Here is a 16188-nt window from a genome sequence, read left to right as displayed (position 1 = left end):
TAGAGCAGATGGCCTGGGACCATTCTAGGAAATAAGCTGGAAAGATATAAAGTTTGGGGTGACAAGAATGATAAAAAGTGAGAGTCATATTCTGTTGGTAATGACAGTCATAGCAGAGAGGTACTAAAGGGTAGGGAGGAAGTATGAACTTGTGATGGATCATACATACAGTGCAGTGTGGGAATAAGTGTAACATGATTTCAGGAGTCTTTTAGATTTGACTGAGTGTGAGCTAAATAAGTAAGTCATGCATGATGGGATTAGTTCTGAAGTCTTGCAGGAAAATGGAGTAGCAATTTGAGTAGTATTTAATATTATAGCAGAGATGTCACTTTTTCTCTTGAAATAGAAACTCTACTACCCTATCAATAAATCTTAGTTGATGCCAGAATTTGAGTGAGCTAAGATGAAGGGGGTTTTGTGTTTGTTTTTGGCTTATCTTGACTAAGAGGCCATTTTTACCACCATATTCACATACTGGTATTCGAATACTCTGTTACCTTAAATAAGCAAGGGACAGTAAGGCTGTTTATTTTATTATACTTCAGATATCTGATTAGAGAAGGATATTTTGTTTGATCCAATGCTCATAAAATGGGAAAATAATGATAATCTTATATTTATGCAAGTTAAATAAGCATTTATTTCAACTGTAATATATTAAAGCATATCAATGTATACTCAGCTTGATAAAATAATCTAGCAAGATATTACAATATCAGGAGATTAAAGACTATTTGCCAAATAGTTTGCTTATAAGTTGATTTCTAGGCTGAATTAAAATATTTAGATAATACAGTAACAATCTTAGGCCATTTAGTGCCTTCTAATACATTGAAGCCAAAACTGAATAAATCTCTCTTAACAGTGAACTATAATGACCTACTACAGTGAGCATTTTCAATTGGGACTTCATCCTCTTTTAAGTGTAGCTAAATTTTTATTACTTGCATATTCTGAACTATTAAATTTTAATAATATACTTTAGTTCAAATGGTATTAATTTTACAATGCATTTTACACAGTAAAATTTATTAAAGTAATTTTAACTAGTATAAATATTACTACAAAAATAAGCCAATTCCTTTTACTATCTGGTTTCACAAAACCTCTCCTCTCTAAAACAGAAAAAGTAGTATTGTGTAGACAAAAGTCTTTAGGGCTTGGAGTCCAGCTACAGTGGTTCTCTCTCATCCATAAGGAGGCATTTGAATTTGGGGGTTCCTCCAAAGGAACACTTGACTAGGTGACATGTAGTTTTTTTCTTTGTAGGGCTACTCTATTGTTTCCTTAGTTACATACAACAAATAATTAGATAAAACATGTAGTAACAACTTATTTATATATTAATATTTCTTTCATGAGCCATGAATAATGACATCAGTCCTCTGCGTACATTAAGAAGTTCCTCTTCTTGCTATGACCAAGAAAAAAATCATGGATTTTACATTATCATATAAAACAGAAAAAAAAAACCTAATCTGTTTTCAGGGATTCATTATAAAACAACCCTTTTCATAAAGATATTATGTATCAGTGTTCATTTGACCGAATCCACCAGAATCTATGTCAAGATGTCCATATAATTCTGTGATTATCCGTAATATATAAGATGATAAAATTGAGAGAAGACCCGAGAATATTATAACTTCCCCATATCAATGACATTTAAATTTTTTAAAATGACAATAAAATAAAAATAATGTAGAAGAAAATTTCAAGAAGGATCAACCTAGTCAGGTAGTTTTGGTTTGCTTCAAGCTACACTGGCTTAGCTACAACATTCTGGACCTCTACTTATTTCAGCATACTGAGATTCTATTAAAATTTCAAAAGTATATTAATGTACCTAATAGACTACAAACAATGCTAAAGTGTACTTAGGCATTTGAAAGATACCCAAACATTTACTCAAACCAGTGCCTTTACACCCTATCAGGTACACTTGCTGTTCTACAAACCTTGGAAAGTCAACAATTTTTATCCTCAAATATAAGTACATGAAATCCTGCTGAACAAGTGGACAATAAGTCTTTCACTAAATTACACAGCCTTTCTAGATAGCTTTGTCCTGCTGTAGTGCAGTGTTTAGAAACAGTGCAAAGACAAGCATGGTGGCGACACCTGTAATACCAGCAACTCCGGAGGCTGAGACAGGAAGATCACAAGTTCAAGACCAGCCTGGGCAACTTAGCATGACCCTGTCTTAAAATGAAAAAATAAAAGGCCTAGAGATGTAGCTCGGTGGTAGAGTGCCCCTGGGTTCAATCTCTAGTATGGAGAAGGGGGTGGGTAAGGGGGAAGTGCAAAGAAGTAATTCCTCCAGCTAATTTTTCCATTTACAAATTGATATTCCTTTTTTTCCTCTCTCTGGATGAACTCATTATTTATATTACCCCCATTCTCTACTGTAACTATGTTCCTATTATTTTAAAAACTAAAAGTCACTGGCTTGAACTGTCTTCTCCCAGGTCAAAAAGAATAAAAGAAAAACCTGTGAAAAAACAACCTGTTACAAGCTCAGCAGACTTACCATTTCCTTCAGAAGTCTGTCTTGCAGTATTTTCATGTTCTCTTTCATCAGACACATCTGTAAATAAGTAAACATGCTTCCCCCATGAGACTTATCAAAGTTTTTACAGCAAAAAGTCAGACTAACTGAAACCAAGAAAGATCATACATAAAAATATAAATTTATACCTCAGATGTAAAAATAGTTTCTTCATAATCAGTATTATAGAAGACATTTTTATCCAATGATGTTTTCAAAAGATGAAGCCTAACAAATAAAATGAGTTACCTTTATATTAGGAATTCAAATTAAATTTGCTATGTATGTATATGCAATTTTTTCAAATGTAAAAATTTTAAAACCTCATTTTACAGATTCTAGAAGTCATTAAGAACAGCATACTAACCTCTGTTGTTCACTTCTCTGATATGCACTGAACTTCTGAAATATCTTTTCCCAAAAATCCTAAATTTTAGCATAAAAATTAGTTGTACTTCAATATGATTGAAAACTAAAGCCTGAAAGTTGAAATTTGTATATTTCTATTATTCCAAATTTAAATAAACAAATTTGGCTAAATGATAAGAATATTCTAGATATTATATACTTTCAGAGTTGAAAAAAATTGAAGGTAATATTTCTCAAGATTTCTCCTGTATTATCAGATTTATCAAAAACTTGTTTGCAATATGTTTATATAAAGCTGATTAAACATATAAAACTAAATTATGACCTAAAGAACAAATTGCATTAGAATAACATTTATTTTCTGCTTTGAGAGAACAAATTAACTACAGCTTTTTTAAATTTTTTTAGTTGTAGAGGGACATAATACCTTATTTATTCATTTTTATGTGGTGCTGAGAATCAAATCCAGTACCTCATACATGCCAGGCAAGCACTCCATCACTGAACCATATCCCCTGCCCCCTAACTATAGCTTTTTAAAGTCAAGATTTTAAAGTTAGTTGTATGTTTTTTGACATGTTCTTTAGTGTACATTCCCAGACCTTAAAGTTAGCTTTAAGCTCTTAAAAGTACAAACCGCAAACTCCTTCTCCAAATCTTTTAAAGACTGTGAATCTTTTTCAAAATTCTCCAACTCTTCTATGATGATAAATTGGAATTTATCAAGTTTTTTAATCCTATTAAAGAAACAAGAGTATTAACTTCAAAAACTGTAACATCCAGAATATGTATTTTCAATAGATGAATATACAACATTCAAAAGTTTTCAGAATATATTTTTATTACAAACCTATACTCCCGAATTTGATGGTTCATTGTTTTCAGATGTTGTCGAGCCGTTTTCCAAGACTGCTTAGTAAAATAATCCATCATTTTATGTCGGATCTGAAAAATACTCATTTTTAACTTAAAATATCTTCACAAAACAACAATCAAACCAAGACCATAGGAAGAAGAAAACCTTTCCATGAAATGTAAATGACCAAGAAAAAGTTGGAAAAGCTAAAAAGTTAAAAACTCAATTATTTAAACTGAAGATTTTATAAACAAGCTCATCAGTACAAAGGTGAGACCTTGTCTCAAAATGAAAAATAAAAAGCCTAAGGATGTAGCTTGTGGTAGAGTACCTCTGGGTTCAGTCCCCAGTACCAAAAAAAAAAAAAAAAAAAAAAAAGGTAAAAATAAATTTAAAAAATAGATGCATAGAATTAAAAATAATTTCCAATTTTGCCCCTGAGCAGAAGAAAAAGGCAGGCAAGAGATAGGACTGATAACAACCCTGATAGTGCTGAAAAATCTTTTATTCAGAGAAGAATATAAAAGAACTATTTCCAATATAGGCATATGAGAGAAAGGTATTAGTAGAAAAACATTCTGAATAATTAAATATTGTTTTGGAGAGAATTTTTGCATATATCATTTCATTTTGAAGGTTTTATTTTTTAATTTGTTCTAATTAGTTATACATGACAGAATGCATTTCGACACATTGTACACAAATGGAGCACAAATGGCTGGACATGGTGCAGGGTCACATCAGTTGTGTAGTCATACGTGTATATAGGGTAATAATGTCTGTCCCATCATTTTGAAGTTTTTAGAGTCTCAAAAACAAACAAACAAACCCCCAGCACAAGTAAATACAGAGCTGGTAGAAAAAAGCAGGCAGTGTAACATAGTATATCACACTATCCTCATTAATGGTCACCTCTGAGATAAAAAATGTTTAAAGATGAGGCATGAAAGGGAAACTTTCCAGGAAAATAAAAATCATAGAGGAAACAAAATGTGAAACTAAAAAGGAAAATAAGACCAAAAAGAGAGAACTGATAGAAAAATAAACAATATAGGCAATAGACAGATTAAGTGAGAAAAACTCCATTCATGAAAGCAGGGTTTTTTTTTTAACCTGATAATTATTCCGGTTATTCACATATGCAGGAAGTTGGAGTCATGAATGGGTGTTTTGTTACCCAAAGATCAAACAAGCCAACAGTCTAATAAAATATGGGGTACGTTGTCATATTATTGAGTATAAACTATAAAGAATGGTAACTCACATGAATCTTCCTCTTAAATTCTGAATTGATCTTCTCACAAATCAACCCTACACCTGAAAACTCACTGTCCCAGTTCTCCTCAGGAAATGAAAAATCATTTGTTGATAATGGAGACAGGCTTTCAGACACTAAAAAACAAAAACAATCACCTAAAAGTTAAATATACATTATTATATTCATAGTCAATGTATAACTTAAGGTTATACAAATCAAAGGCAGACCTCATTATGCTTTCTTAATTTAAAAACAAAATTCTTATTTATTAAAAAAGTCTATTGGTATGGCTATTAAACTAGAAATGGCAACTTTAAAATGAAGCATTTTGGGATATTTTTTAAACTGCTTTCAACTACTTCCAAATTACCATTAACATGAGTTTTAGAGACACACTAATACTAATTCATACTCTACTAAAATTTAAATGCAGTAATGAGTGACAGAAGGAGAGTATCTATGACCCTTCCTACATTATTCTTATAAGGTGAAATTTGTAACAAAACACAATCCAAATTGGGTTTATTCAAAGTTGTCTTTACAAAGGAATTTGTTTGGTAGATGATGTCATCCAAAATCTAAGAAGTCACCTTCCAAATCGTTGTATGCTGAGATTGGGTTTTGATCTGCCTACCTCTGCAGGTGTGGTGATCTGCATCATCAGTTCTACACCGTTTTTTGGGAATCAAATGGATTCTCCGTTCTTCCTCTTCCATTTCCACTTCATTGACATTACCGAGATTATCTTCTATGTATATTCGTTTACAACTAAGATGCTGAGTGGAGCCTTAGGAATAGTTAAAAATAATGAATAGTGCTACAGTTTTGATTAAAATACCCCCAAATTTCTTGCCTTTAAAAAGCCTTTCAATTAATTATGTTTTAAGCAACTGCCCACTAAATTCTACCTAGTTTATATTTTTGATATTAACTAAATTGAATAATGGCATGACTTCGAATATATAGTTCCTTTCAATCGAATTTCACATTAATATTTCAACAACTGTTATTTTTTTAAAAAACTCTTACTACAAACCTGATACATGGGTAGTGTCACAAGGCATGTCAAACAGTATTTTCTTTCTTTTTTCACTAGACATGGATAATGGAGATGGTGAATGACTTCCCTAAAATACATATTAGAAGTTAGGGGGAAAAAAAAAAAACATTGTAAGTACTCTTGGATTCACCTTTGACCATATTTCTCAAATCCTAATCAGTAATTTCAAATGCTGTCAATTCTTTTAACACTACCATTAATGAACCTCGATTCTAATTATCAATCCTACAGTAATATTTTTGAACTTGATTTTTTCCTATTATTGCTATTCAATTTTACCTCGTTAGGTTTTTCATTACTTCAAGTCAGTAAATAGGGAGTCACAAAAAATTTAAGGTTTAAACTCTTCCAAACTGCATCTTTCACATATAACCTTGCTTTAACTATTGGAATATACTTTTTTTAAAATTTAGTAATCTTTATTTGTGTTATTGTTATTGCTCAGCTTCATCTGTATATGCCTTAGGTCTATCTCAAATCCCACCCTGTCTCCAAGCTATAAAATTCAGTCTTGTGTCTGTATTTTATAGATTAAAACATTTTTAATAGTGGACTGATATACTTGTATTGTGGCAAGAAGCTCAAGCAACCAAATTGTTATATAATTGTGAAACCATTCCTAATTATAAATATGTAAATTAGGGGTTCAGCAGCTAAGTCTTCACTATTTAAGACCTTGCTATCCTCATTTTAAAACTTTAAACTTTTATGTCAAAATACATTTGTCTATAATTAAGTCTTTCTGTATACTTTAAACATCAGATTTTCAGGTAATAGAAATTGAAAAGTATTTAAATAATAAAATTACCATTAAAAGCAACAATTTGATTCTTATAAGAATCATCTCAAAGGAAAAACTGAAAATTATAGTATCACATATTACCTCTCTTTTGCTTTTTATATTATTTTCATTGATAACTGGAGATTCAATTTCCATAAGCTATTTTTCTGAATTATAACTGCTTATATCTGAAAAGCTGTTATAATTATGTGTTTCTTGTTATATAAATATCACAGAATTTATATTTTTCCTATTCACTACTGCATTATTCTGATTTTAAATATGCCTAGGCTATGAATGAAGACATACAGAAATCCAAATGAACTGGGACAACTGTTTAAAGCCAAAAAAATTTTAAACATAATAGGAAAAATTAAATCAATGTTACTTAAATTTTGAAGGAATTAATAATCCACTGCTAAAATTCAACACCTATTTATAATTTTAAAAACACCCTTAGGCAAATAGAACATTAACTTGATGATGAGTATCTACCAAAAAATACGGAGAAAGATCCCTCCTAGTATAGAAGCCTGGGACACAGAAGTATGCTACAGAGGTCAAAGTCAACCTTAACAAGACAACATTAAGTAGAAGGATTAGAACAGAAATTGCAAAAATTATTATGAGTAATAGTGTATATAATTGTCTATATAGCACAGCTAAAAGAATCTGTGCAGAATATCATAACATTTAGTAAGACTGTTCTAGATATAAAACTTGATGTTCCTATACAAAATTAAAACAGCAGAAAATGTAAATTTTTTAAAAGTGTTTTTTTTTAGACACAACAAAAAGAAAATCCATAAGATAGGAATTAATTTTAACAAGAAGTCTAATTTCCTTTGTGAAACCTTTGGTACAGCTTTGTAGGGAACAGGGTCAAATATGGAGAGAAAAATGATGTGTGGATGAGAAAGATCAGTATCAATACTGAGAAATAGCAGTTCTCTTAGACAAACTAATTCTAAGGTTTATACAGGTAAGTAAAGGGCCAAGAGAATGCTGAAGTAAAAGAATGGGGTGTGTGTGAGAAACACTCTGGAAGTGTAAAACTACACTGGTTAAAATGGTGTGGTGTTAGCATAAAGACAGGTAAACAGGTCAGTAAAACAGAATAGTGCCTAATAGATCATCTGTGGTCACCAAGGTATTCTGCTCACGATGTTGCATGAATTTGTTATCCATATGTAAGAAGAAAAAAGTCCAGAAAGACAAAACCCCTAAATGTTAAAATCAAAAGTACCATTCCTGTAAGAAAGGAAAATGCTTATATGAGACAACAGCTTAGGGAAGAAATTCTTTTTTGCAGGGTAGGGGAGGCTACTAGGGATTGAACCCAGAAGCACTTTACCACTGAGCTGCATCCCCAACCCTTTTTATTTTGAACCTCACTAAGTTGCTTAGGGCCTTGCTAAATTGCTAGGGCTGGCCTTGAACTTGCAACCCTCCATTCTCAGCCTCCCAAGTCCCTGGAATTATAGGCAAGCACCTCCACACCTGGTAGGGAAGGATTTCTTGAACAACAAAATGGTAAATTTTATGACACTGCACCATTTGCCAATGGAAAGTTTTGGATTTAACTAAGTCAAAAGACAAGCTGCATATTAGGAAAAAACTGTCTACATATAACCAATACAAAATATCAGAATAGATTTTGAACTATAAATTTATAAGACAAATGAACAAAGCAATTACAAAGTTAGAAAACAAACAATTTACAAGATTGCCAAAACACATATGAATATTCATTGATACAGTTAAGAAAGCAACAACTTTCACATTTATCAGGTGGGCAAAAATAGTCATCTGAAAAGATCTAGTTAGAACTGTGGAGAAGGGGCACTATCACATAGCACTGTTGAGTGTGTTAAGTGGTACAGCTACTGGTTTTTTTTTTTAATTTTTGCAGTGCTGGGGATCAGACCCAGGGCCTTGTGCATGCTAGGCAAATGCTCTACCACTGGCTTATACCCCCAGCCCTGGGACAGCTACTTTCTAAAGAAAATTTCTAATACCTTAAGAAGAGTCAACAGTAAATGGAGTAGAGAATGTCTCATGTATGAGTGTTCACAGATAAATATATAACAAATTAAAATTTCATCTAGCACAGAGGGGCATCAAGGGTGGGAATTACCTTGGTTTAGGCATTTTCAAGTTGGGATATTGAAGGAATTAAAGGATGCCAGGAAACTAAGAATGACAGAGCAATACTGATAAATGACCACACGATGATAATCTTGTGGGAAACTACTTTTTAAATTGTCTGTAGAAACTCAGTCTTGAAAAGGTGTGTTGGGGATTATATGGGGAGGAAAGCTATGGAGGCTAGGGTTTAGAAGTCCTACTTCTGCTTTGAAGAGTATAGTTCCACTCTCATCTGTCTGACATTTTAGGAGTTTCCTATAAGATTTCATTTGAAAAATATTCTCTGTGAAGACTACTGATAAAAGGACCTTAAAACCTTCTAGGAATAAAGAGTACATTCACTTAAAAGTGCTCGAAGGACAGAAGGTTGGTTGCAGCAGCAGTTTTAGATCTCTGCTACAGATGTGCTGAACAGTCATTAACAGTTTCCCCTTTTCTTTTTTTTCCCAGCAGTGCTAGGGATTAAAAGCAGGGTCTCATGCATGTAAGCACTCTACCACTGAGTCATTAATTCCACTCTGTATGCAAAGATCAGCATATATCAAGAAAATATTTGAGCATTTATTACATATCAGGTACTATGTTTGCATAGTTCAGCCTAAAATTTTAACTGCCCCATTTTACAGGTGAAAAAGATGAAGTGCAAAGAGATTAGTTAATTTGTGCTACATGCTTAGCAAATAGTGAAGTCAGGATTTTAACCCAACTCTGTCTGACTGAAAACTCTCACCTATATACAGTAATAATGAACAACATGAATATCTTTGCAACCAATTGTTTTTATTTCACTACTTCAAAATTACCTAACTTAAGCCATATATAAAACACAAGCAAAAAAAGGTTTGTAAACTGGTACCAAAGTACCCAAAATTCTTTAAAAAGCACATCTCAAAATAAGAAAAGTGCTCCTCATAAACATTAAACATTTCAGTTACCTACCTCATTTTAACCCTTAATTGCATTCTATCTTTATTACAGATTTTTAGATATTTAAGCATACTTATATTAAGAAACAGTATATATAACTTGATATGTGAAAGAAAAAATTCACATCATTTTTAACTTTTACATTCATTATTTACCTATCAGTTTTAAACTTCCTTATAAAAATTTAAAGCAAACACTTTAAGTTATACTGTTTTGAACTACATTCTTATCAATTTACTTGTCAACTTGCAATTTTAATAAAAGTTTCTTAAAAGGTTATGGACTTTGAATTATGGTGAAATGTAAAGGAAGTACCTGTGATGCAGAAATAAGCCTATTCAAAACTAAAAAATGTATGCAGTTCTGATGTTCAGATGAATAAACAGAAGGGACCATTCCTAGCAGAGAACCCTCATCTGCACACTGTTCTGTCACACCATCCTGTGCAGCAGCTATACATGAGTCTGTCAGATTCACTGGGAACTGTAACTTATTTGTCATTATGTCCTCTTACCCCAGGCCCAAGACCAAATTCAAAACCTTAAATATACAAGTTATGTATATTTGATTAAGATCATAGACAAATGATTTACCATCTTCAGACAGATACATCCTATTCCATCTCCCCCTCCCTCCCTGACCCTTACCAAAAACAGAGGTCGTGGAATTGGTGAGCAACTTTCACTTGCACATAGCAAGTTTGTTTCATTGTTTTTGGATGAGTTTACTGGACCTCCAACTTCTTTGTTACTGTTTAAGGATTCAGGTGATGAAGATTTTAGGTAAGGTGATAGAGATTTTGTTCTATAGTCATAATCCTGAGTAAAATCCTTTTCTGTTATATTCTCTATACCTGTATTGCCTCACAAAATACAAACAAAACAGATGGCAGGTGTTATCAATGATGTCTGCTTTAGAAAGAGCATGATTAAATTCTAAGAATATGATAATTTATCAAACCCTAAAATCTTAGCTATATTTTTAAAAGATAAGCTTTCACAAGTTGTCCCTCAGTGGCAGAGAGCTTGCCTTGCATGCCTAAGACCCTGGGTTCCATCCCTAAAACTGAAAGATTCCCAGCACCACTGAAAAATGAAAGATCAACTTTCCATAAATTAAGACCATATGATGTTTAAAATATTTTGTAAGACTCTGAAAAATAGTTTAATTTAATAATGTTCAAAACAAATTTCTAACAAAATATCTACATTATGAGCTGATCTAAATATTATCTTGGTTATTTTATTACCATAGTAAATAGTGTTTATTACATATTAAAGTCATAGAATTTTATGATTGGAAAGGTTAGGAAAATCATCTGATCTGAATCTCTTATAAAATGAAGAAATTCACTGGTGAAATAAGTCTTAAAAGAATTCTCAGTTTTCAGGTGAAGTCAGGGCACGTACATCTATCTGTCTTTTCAGCATGTGCTTATCTAAAGTGACAGTGGTTCTAAGCATTAGTAAAGTAAAAGAACACAATCACTAGCTACTTAGGGAAAGCATAAGTACATTAACTTATCTACATGTCAAATTTTATGTGAAATGAATAACATTTAGAAATGTTTTAAAAGATCCTTACAAGGAATTGAAAGTGATACAAAAAGTGAGAACTTCGTTTCTTTTCTAGAAAGACGTACATATGCCAGAGCTCCAAAAATATGAATTTTCTTTACAATTTATTTTTAAAAAGCAAAACACCTATTATGAAGATAATTGACTGTTAGTCCACAGAATGATCATGATATTCTTTGGACCTTTGTCAATAAATTATAAAAAGGAAAAAATAGAAATCCCTATAATCCTGTGTTTTTAAATATATTTTCAGCTAAAAGCACATTAAAAGCTCTTAGTTTTTACTATAACTTACAAACATGTATTAAATGTTTTCCACATTGAAACATTTGATCTTTAACTTCCTAACATGAAAAATTTAATAGTGACAACATTCCCAAGTTAGCAAAAATCAAGTTACTAGAATTACCTAGTATAAATTTTAATTCCCTATAATCTCATGTATCTATAATCTTAATCCCTCAAAATTAATGTACAAATTATATTTTCACATAATTGGAGTTAATTATTCAACTACAATGCAAGAAAATGATACTGACATCTCATTTCTTCTACAGATGATGAAGTCTCAGATAAAGATGAAGGAGATAAATCAAGGCTATTATCTTTTATAGTATCTTTTAGTAGAGATGAGTATTTCAATTCTTTTGATAGTTCTTTTTGGGTATCAGCAGAGATGACTTTCTGTTGTTTCTTTGGCAGTTTCATTGTTTTGGTTCTGGAATGGATGTTTTCCTCCTAAATTTATTGATAAATTTGAAGTTATACTTGAATACAAATACTTACACTTGGATACATAAAACAAATCCTTGAAATACTTATTAAATGTCTTACATTACTATATACAGGCATCACAAGGGCCTAGGCATTAGTGAAAAACTTTCTAACATACTAGATGGCATAAGACAAATGTGCAGGAAAATGTAATGCTTAGGTACAATAAACAAGAGATATAAATAAAATGCTGCGAGAGTTCAAAGATTACATCCAATTTAGGGAAACCAGAAAGAATTCCTAGATTTTGAAGTATCTGAAGTACTGAGACATGGTGAAAGAAAGTGGTGAGGGGAGGACCTACTGGGAAATGAAGACAACTGATAGAGTGAAGACAGTAGAAAGTTCAGGTCTTGGGGTACACCTGGCTGTTACAGTTCTGGGTATATACTGGGAAAAAGTCGAAGAAAGCATGGAAAGGTATTTTGATGCTTAGAATATCTGTTGAGAGGGAAATTTTTCAGGGTTAATTCTTTGAAGAATAATAGGATGAAAGTGACTTGGATTCATTTGACTGTACGTGATACACGATGTGGAGGTTAGAGATGAAGTCTTACAAGTGAGAGGTACTTAAGATCAGCACAGTGTAGTAGTCAGAAACCTACCAGATTCCCTGAGTTCAAATTCTCTCTTGGTCATTTCCTTGTGTGATAAATCTGTGAAGTGCTTAAAACTACAGCTGACATATTCTCTTTTACCTTTTTGTTAAAAAAACTTTCAAACACAGGTGGCTGGGAATATGTCTGTAATATTACTAGTCATAGGTGGGGCAGTATAAAGGAAGAACCTGTCACCAGTATTTTTGCTTTCATTCAAGAGAAATATCTACAGTTTCCCAACAGGTTGTACTATATTTGAAGCATGATTTTGGAAAGATCAAGTACTTTTCTATTTAAAAAACATCATCTTAAAGTTATAATCTCACTGGAGACAGACATGATTTTAAACACTAATGCCAACTTATAAAATTTAGTACTATATTGCCTAGGGACCAATTTTTAGAATTATTATAAAGAATTTTCTCATGTAGAAGGTCAAATCTTAATAAAGAAGTGACAAGAAAAAATTTCACATTTTTACAAAATATACATTTAATATTTTAAGAGGCTTTCAGAAATTATTAAACTGAACTGTATCTATTTACCTTTATTAGAAAGCTCTCTTTAAAAGAATGTGACAATTCTTGTTCACTCTCCGATTCTGAATTTGAGAGATCTTTATAATTTTTTTTAGTTTTTGCTGCTCTTCGTGGAAGTCTAGTTCTTCCATCTGGAACTGTCTCATCCACCTTTTTGGTGTTTTTATTGTATGCCTTTAGGAGAAAAATTCCTGAATATTATTAGATCAATATTTAAGATTAAAAAAATCCAACCTTCTTGCTATAAAATTGGCACTAGACAGACATAAAACATATGGTAAGAATAAAATGATTCTTGATTAATGGATTTTGAATGATTATAATGTTTTATTTTCCCATTTCAAATATCTTATTTATCACTTTTTCCCCTTACCATTAAATCTGTAAAAGACCTGATATAAATTAACTAAAGTAAAAGAGAAGTCAAATGTACCAGTAATCACACAGAATGAAATAAACTAAAAATAAGGTCAACCTGATTCCAAAAAGCACAAGTCAAGAGAAGTGTGCAAAGGCAGTAACAATTGTGGAAAACAAGTAATTGATAGTTAAGAAAATTATGAGATGGCAAATGAATTATTTTTATATGATAAGAAAAAAATAACTTTAAGAGAATGTTTAAACACAAACTTCTTACTTTACCATTTTAGATCTTGGTTGACCCTTATCCAAGGATGGTTCTGCAATTCAAAATAAGGGTAAATTTTTCAAACAGATAAGTTTCTTAGAGCCATTGCTGCATGTTAAATTAAAAATCATTAAAAAACAAGAGCATATTTTTTAAAAAAAATTTTTGTTAGTACTTAATGAATCTCCCTCCAGAACACAGGCCCCCTTGTACTTAATCTCCACTCTTCTGTTGGAAGAAGTTTGCCATCGGTTGACAGACTGCTTGGGGTCCATTCCCTTCCTCCAGGCTTCCCGTCCCACCCCATGATACTGGGGATTGATCCCAGGGGGTCCCTTTTCAACTGAGTTACATCCCTGGTTGTATTTATTTGAGACAGGGTCTCATCAAATTGCTGAGGCTGGCCTTGAATTTGTGATCCTTCTCTCCCAGGCTCCTGAGACACTGAGATTACAGGCATGTGCTACCACATGTAGCCATTCCCCTGAATTCTAGTTAGTATCCCATGGTACCACATCACAGATGGGAAAAAAAATCCATCTTTAAACTCATTCAAAAATTTAAATTTCAAGAATTGATAACTCTTACTGTAAAGTGTTTGGTATGGTATCAATTGCCAATCTTCTTCCTTCTTTATTTTATATTCTCAAACTTCTTAAACATGTAAAAGCATATGTAATATAAGTTATAAAGTGAAGAGCCAATTTAAGAATTAGATTATGAATAATGATGATCTACTTATGTATGTTCTTTAACTATCCTCCATTATCCTGTTAAAAAGTAATCACTATCCTGAAATCTGTTTCTCATTCACTTGATTTAAAAAAGATTCATTGTCACAGAATGGTATCTCTAAATATAATAAGCTTCATAGGATAATATCATGTCCTATGCAATATTCCATGATTTGCTTTGTTTTCCATACATCATTATGTTCCTAAGATTTACCCATGTTACTGATAGTAGTTTTAGTTCCACTTCCCTTTTTTTCCTTTCAAGGATAATACCATCTTTTTACATATCCACTGAAGCCTAAGAAATGAGATCATCCAAGTCAAAGGAGTAAAGCTTATTTGGAAGAAAGGTCTTCTACTCCTGGCAATTAATCAGCTTATACATATTAACTTGTTACTTAATTACTTATACAAAGTAATTCACATAGAAGTTCAATTTTGTAAGTATTTACTAATTATAGAATTTAACTTCTAAAATATTGAGATTTCTGATCTGCTTTTTAAAAAATGTATCAATTTGGGCATCTTCCCACTAAACTGTAAGCTCCCTGAGGGCATGTGAGCCCTATTGTGTTTCTCCTTGGTTTATAACACACAGCTTCAAAGTCCAGACTCCATGACTAGATCTAGCTTCACCTTTCATTATTGTCTTACAAATATAATAATCCATGTTCCAACTACCCCTATTCTGCATTCTCTGAATATACTATGCTATTTCATATTTCTGTCCCTTTACCTATTATAATTCTGCTCCTTTTCTTCCTGATGCATTTGGTTGAAAACTCATGTTTGAGATTCAGCCTCATTTCTAAACATACACCCAAATTCACTTTTGTCTAGTTTTAATTCTCTTTAAGCCATGTCACTCACCACCAGACACTGGTTATTTTTATCCTGAAATTCAATAAAAGCTGATTCCCTTAAAATAAATATAAATTTAATTGAAAAATAGTTGTCTTCTTTTAAAAATGAAATAAAGTCTTTGTCTTTTAGCAAACACTGACATTGATCTTCAGTTATAAAAATGGCAATTATCTTTAGCCAAAACCTATACCTCAAACTTGTGTTCAACTACTTTAATAGATTAATTTTAACAAAGACAGAAACTATAATCCAGGAAAACATTTTTTGTAAGACTTGAAAATTGTTTTCCTTCTGATATATTTTTATTGTACCCAAAGGAATTCCTTAAACACATGTACATTAGGTACAGCTGGGATACAGGATGTTGAGAAGTAAATATATACAATGAAAGCAAATAACCATAAATAGATAAATGTTAGTGTCATAGCTTAAACTCTGGTTTTGTTTAAGGGTGCTGAGTTCATGAGTATTTTGTATACTATTCACAATAATTAATTAGCTAAATTACAGTTAAGTGAGCCTC

At 31.9% G+C, this 16188-nt stretch overlaps 1 protein-coding gene across 1 annotated transcript in view; it reads right to left on the bottom strand.

The window, feature by feature from the left end:
• Nucleotides 1-640: 640 nt before the first annotated feature.
• Nucleotides 641-16188, bottom strand: part of Sycp2 (synaptonemal complex protein 2) — a 73353-nt gene continuing 57805 nt past the window's right edge. Inside the window, 14 exon segments of the mRNA XM_047540362.1 lie at nucleotides 641-1417; nucleotides 2534-2590; nucleotides 2701-2779; nucleotides 2919-2977; nucleotides 3558-3657; nucleotides 3771-3865; nucleotides 5041-5168; nucleotides 5669-5821; nucleotides 6071-6161; nucleotides 6978-7166; nucleotides 10598-10803; nucleotides 12067-12265; nucleotides 13446-13613; nucleotides 14082-14119. Coding sequence (XP_047396318.1) covers nucleotides 1340-1417; nucleotides 2534-2590; nucleotides 2701-2779; nucleotides 2919-2977; nucleotides 3558-3657; nucleotides 3771-3865; nucleotides 5041-5168; nucleotides 5669-5821; nucleotides 6071-6161; nucleotides 6978-7166; nucleotides 10598-10803; nucleotides 12067-12265; nucleotides 13446-13613; nucleotides 14082-14119 — 1640 coding nt within the window. The 3' untranslated portion in view covers nucleotides 641-1339.

Source organism: Sciurus carolinensis, chromosome 2, assembly GCF_902686445.1.
Source record: "Sciurus carolinensis chromosome 2, mSciCar1.2, whole genome shotgun sequence".
In the NCBI taxonomy this organism is placed as follows: Eukaryota; Metazoa; Chordata; class Mammalia; order Rodentia; family Sciuridae; genus Sciurus; species Sciurus carolinensis.
This window is presented reverse-complemented; position numbering and strand designations above follow the sequence as displayed.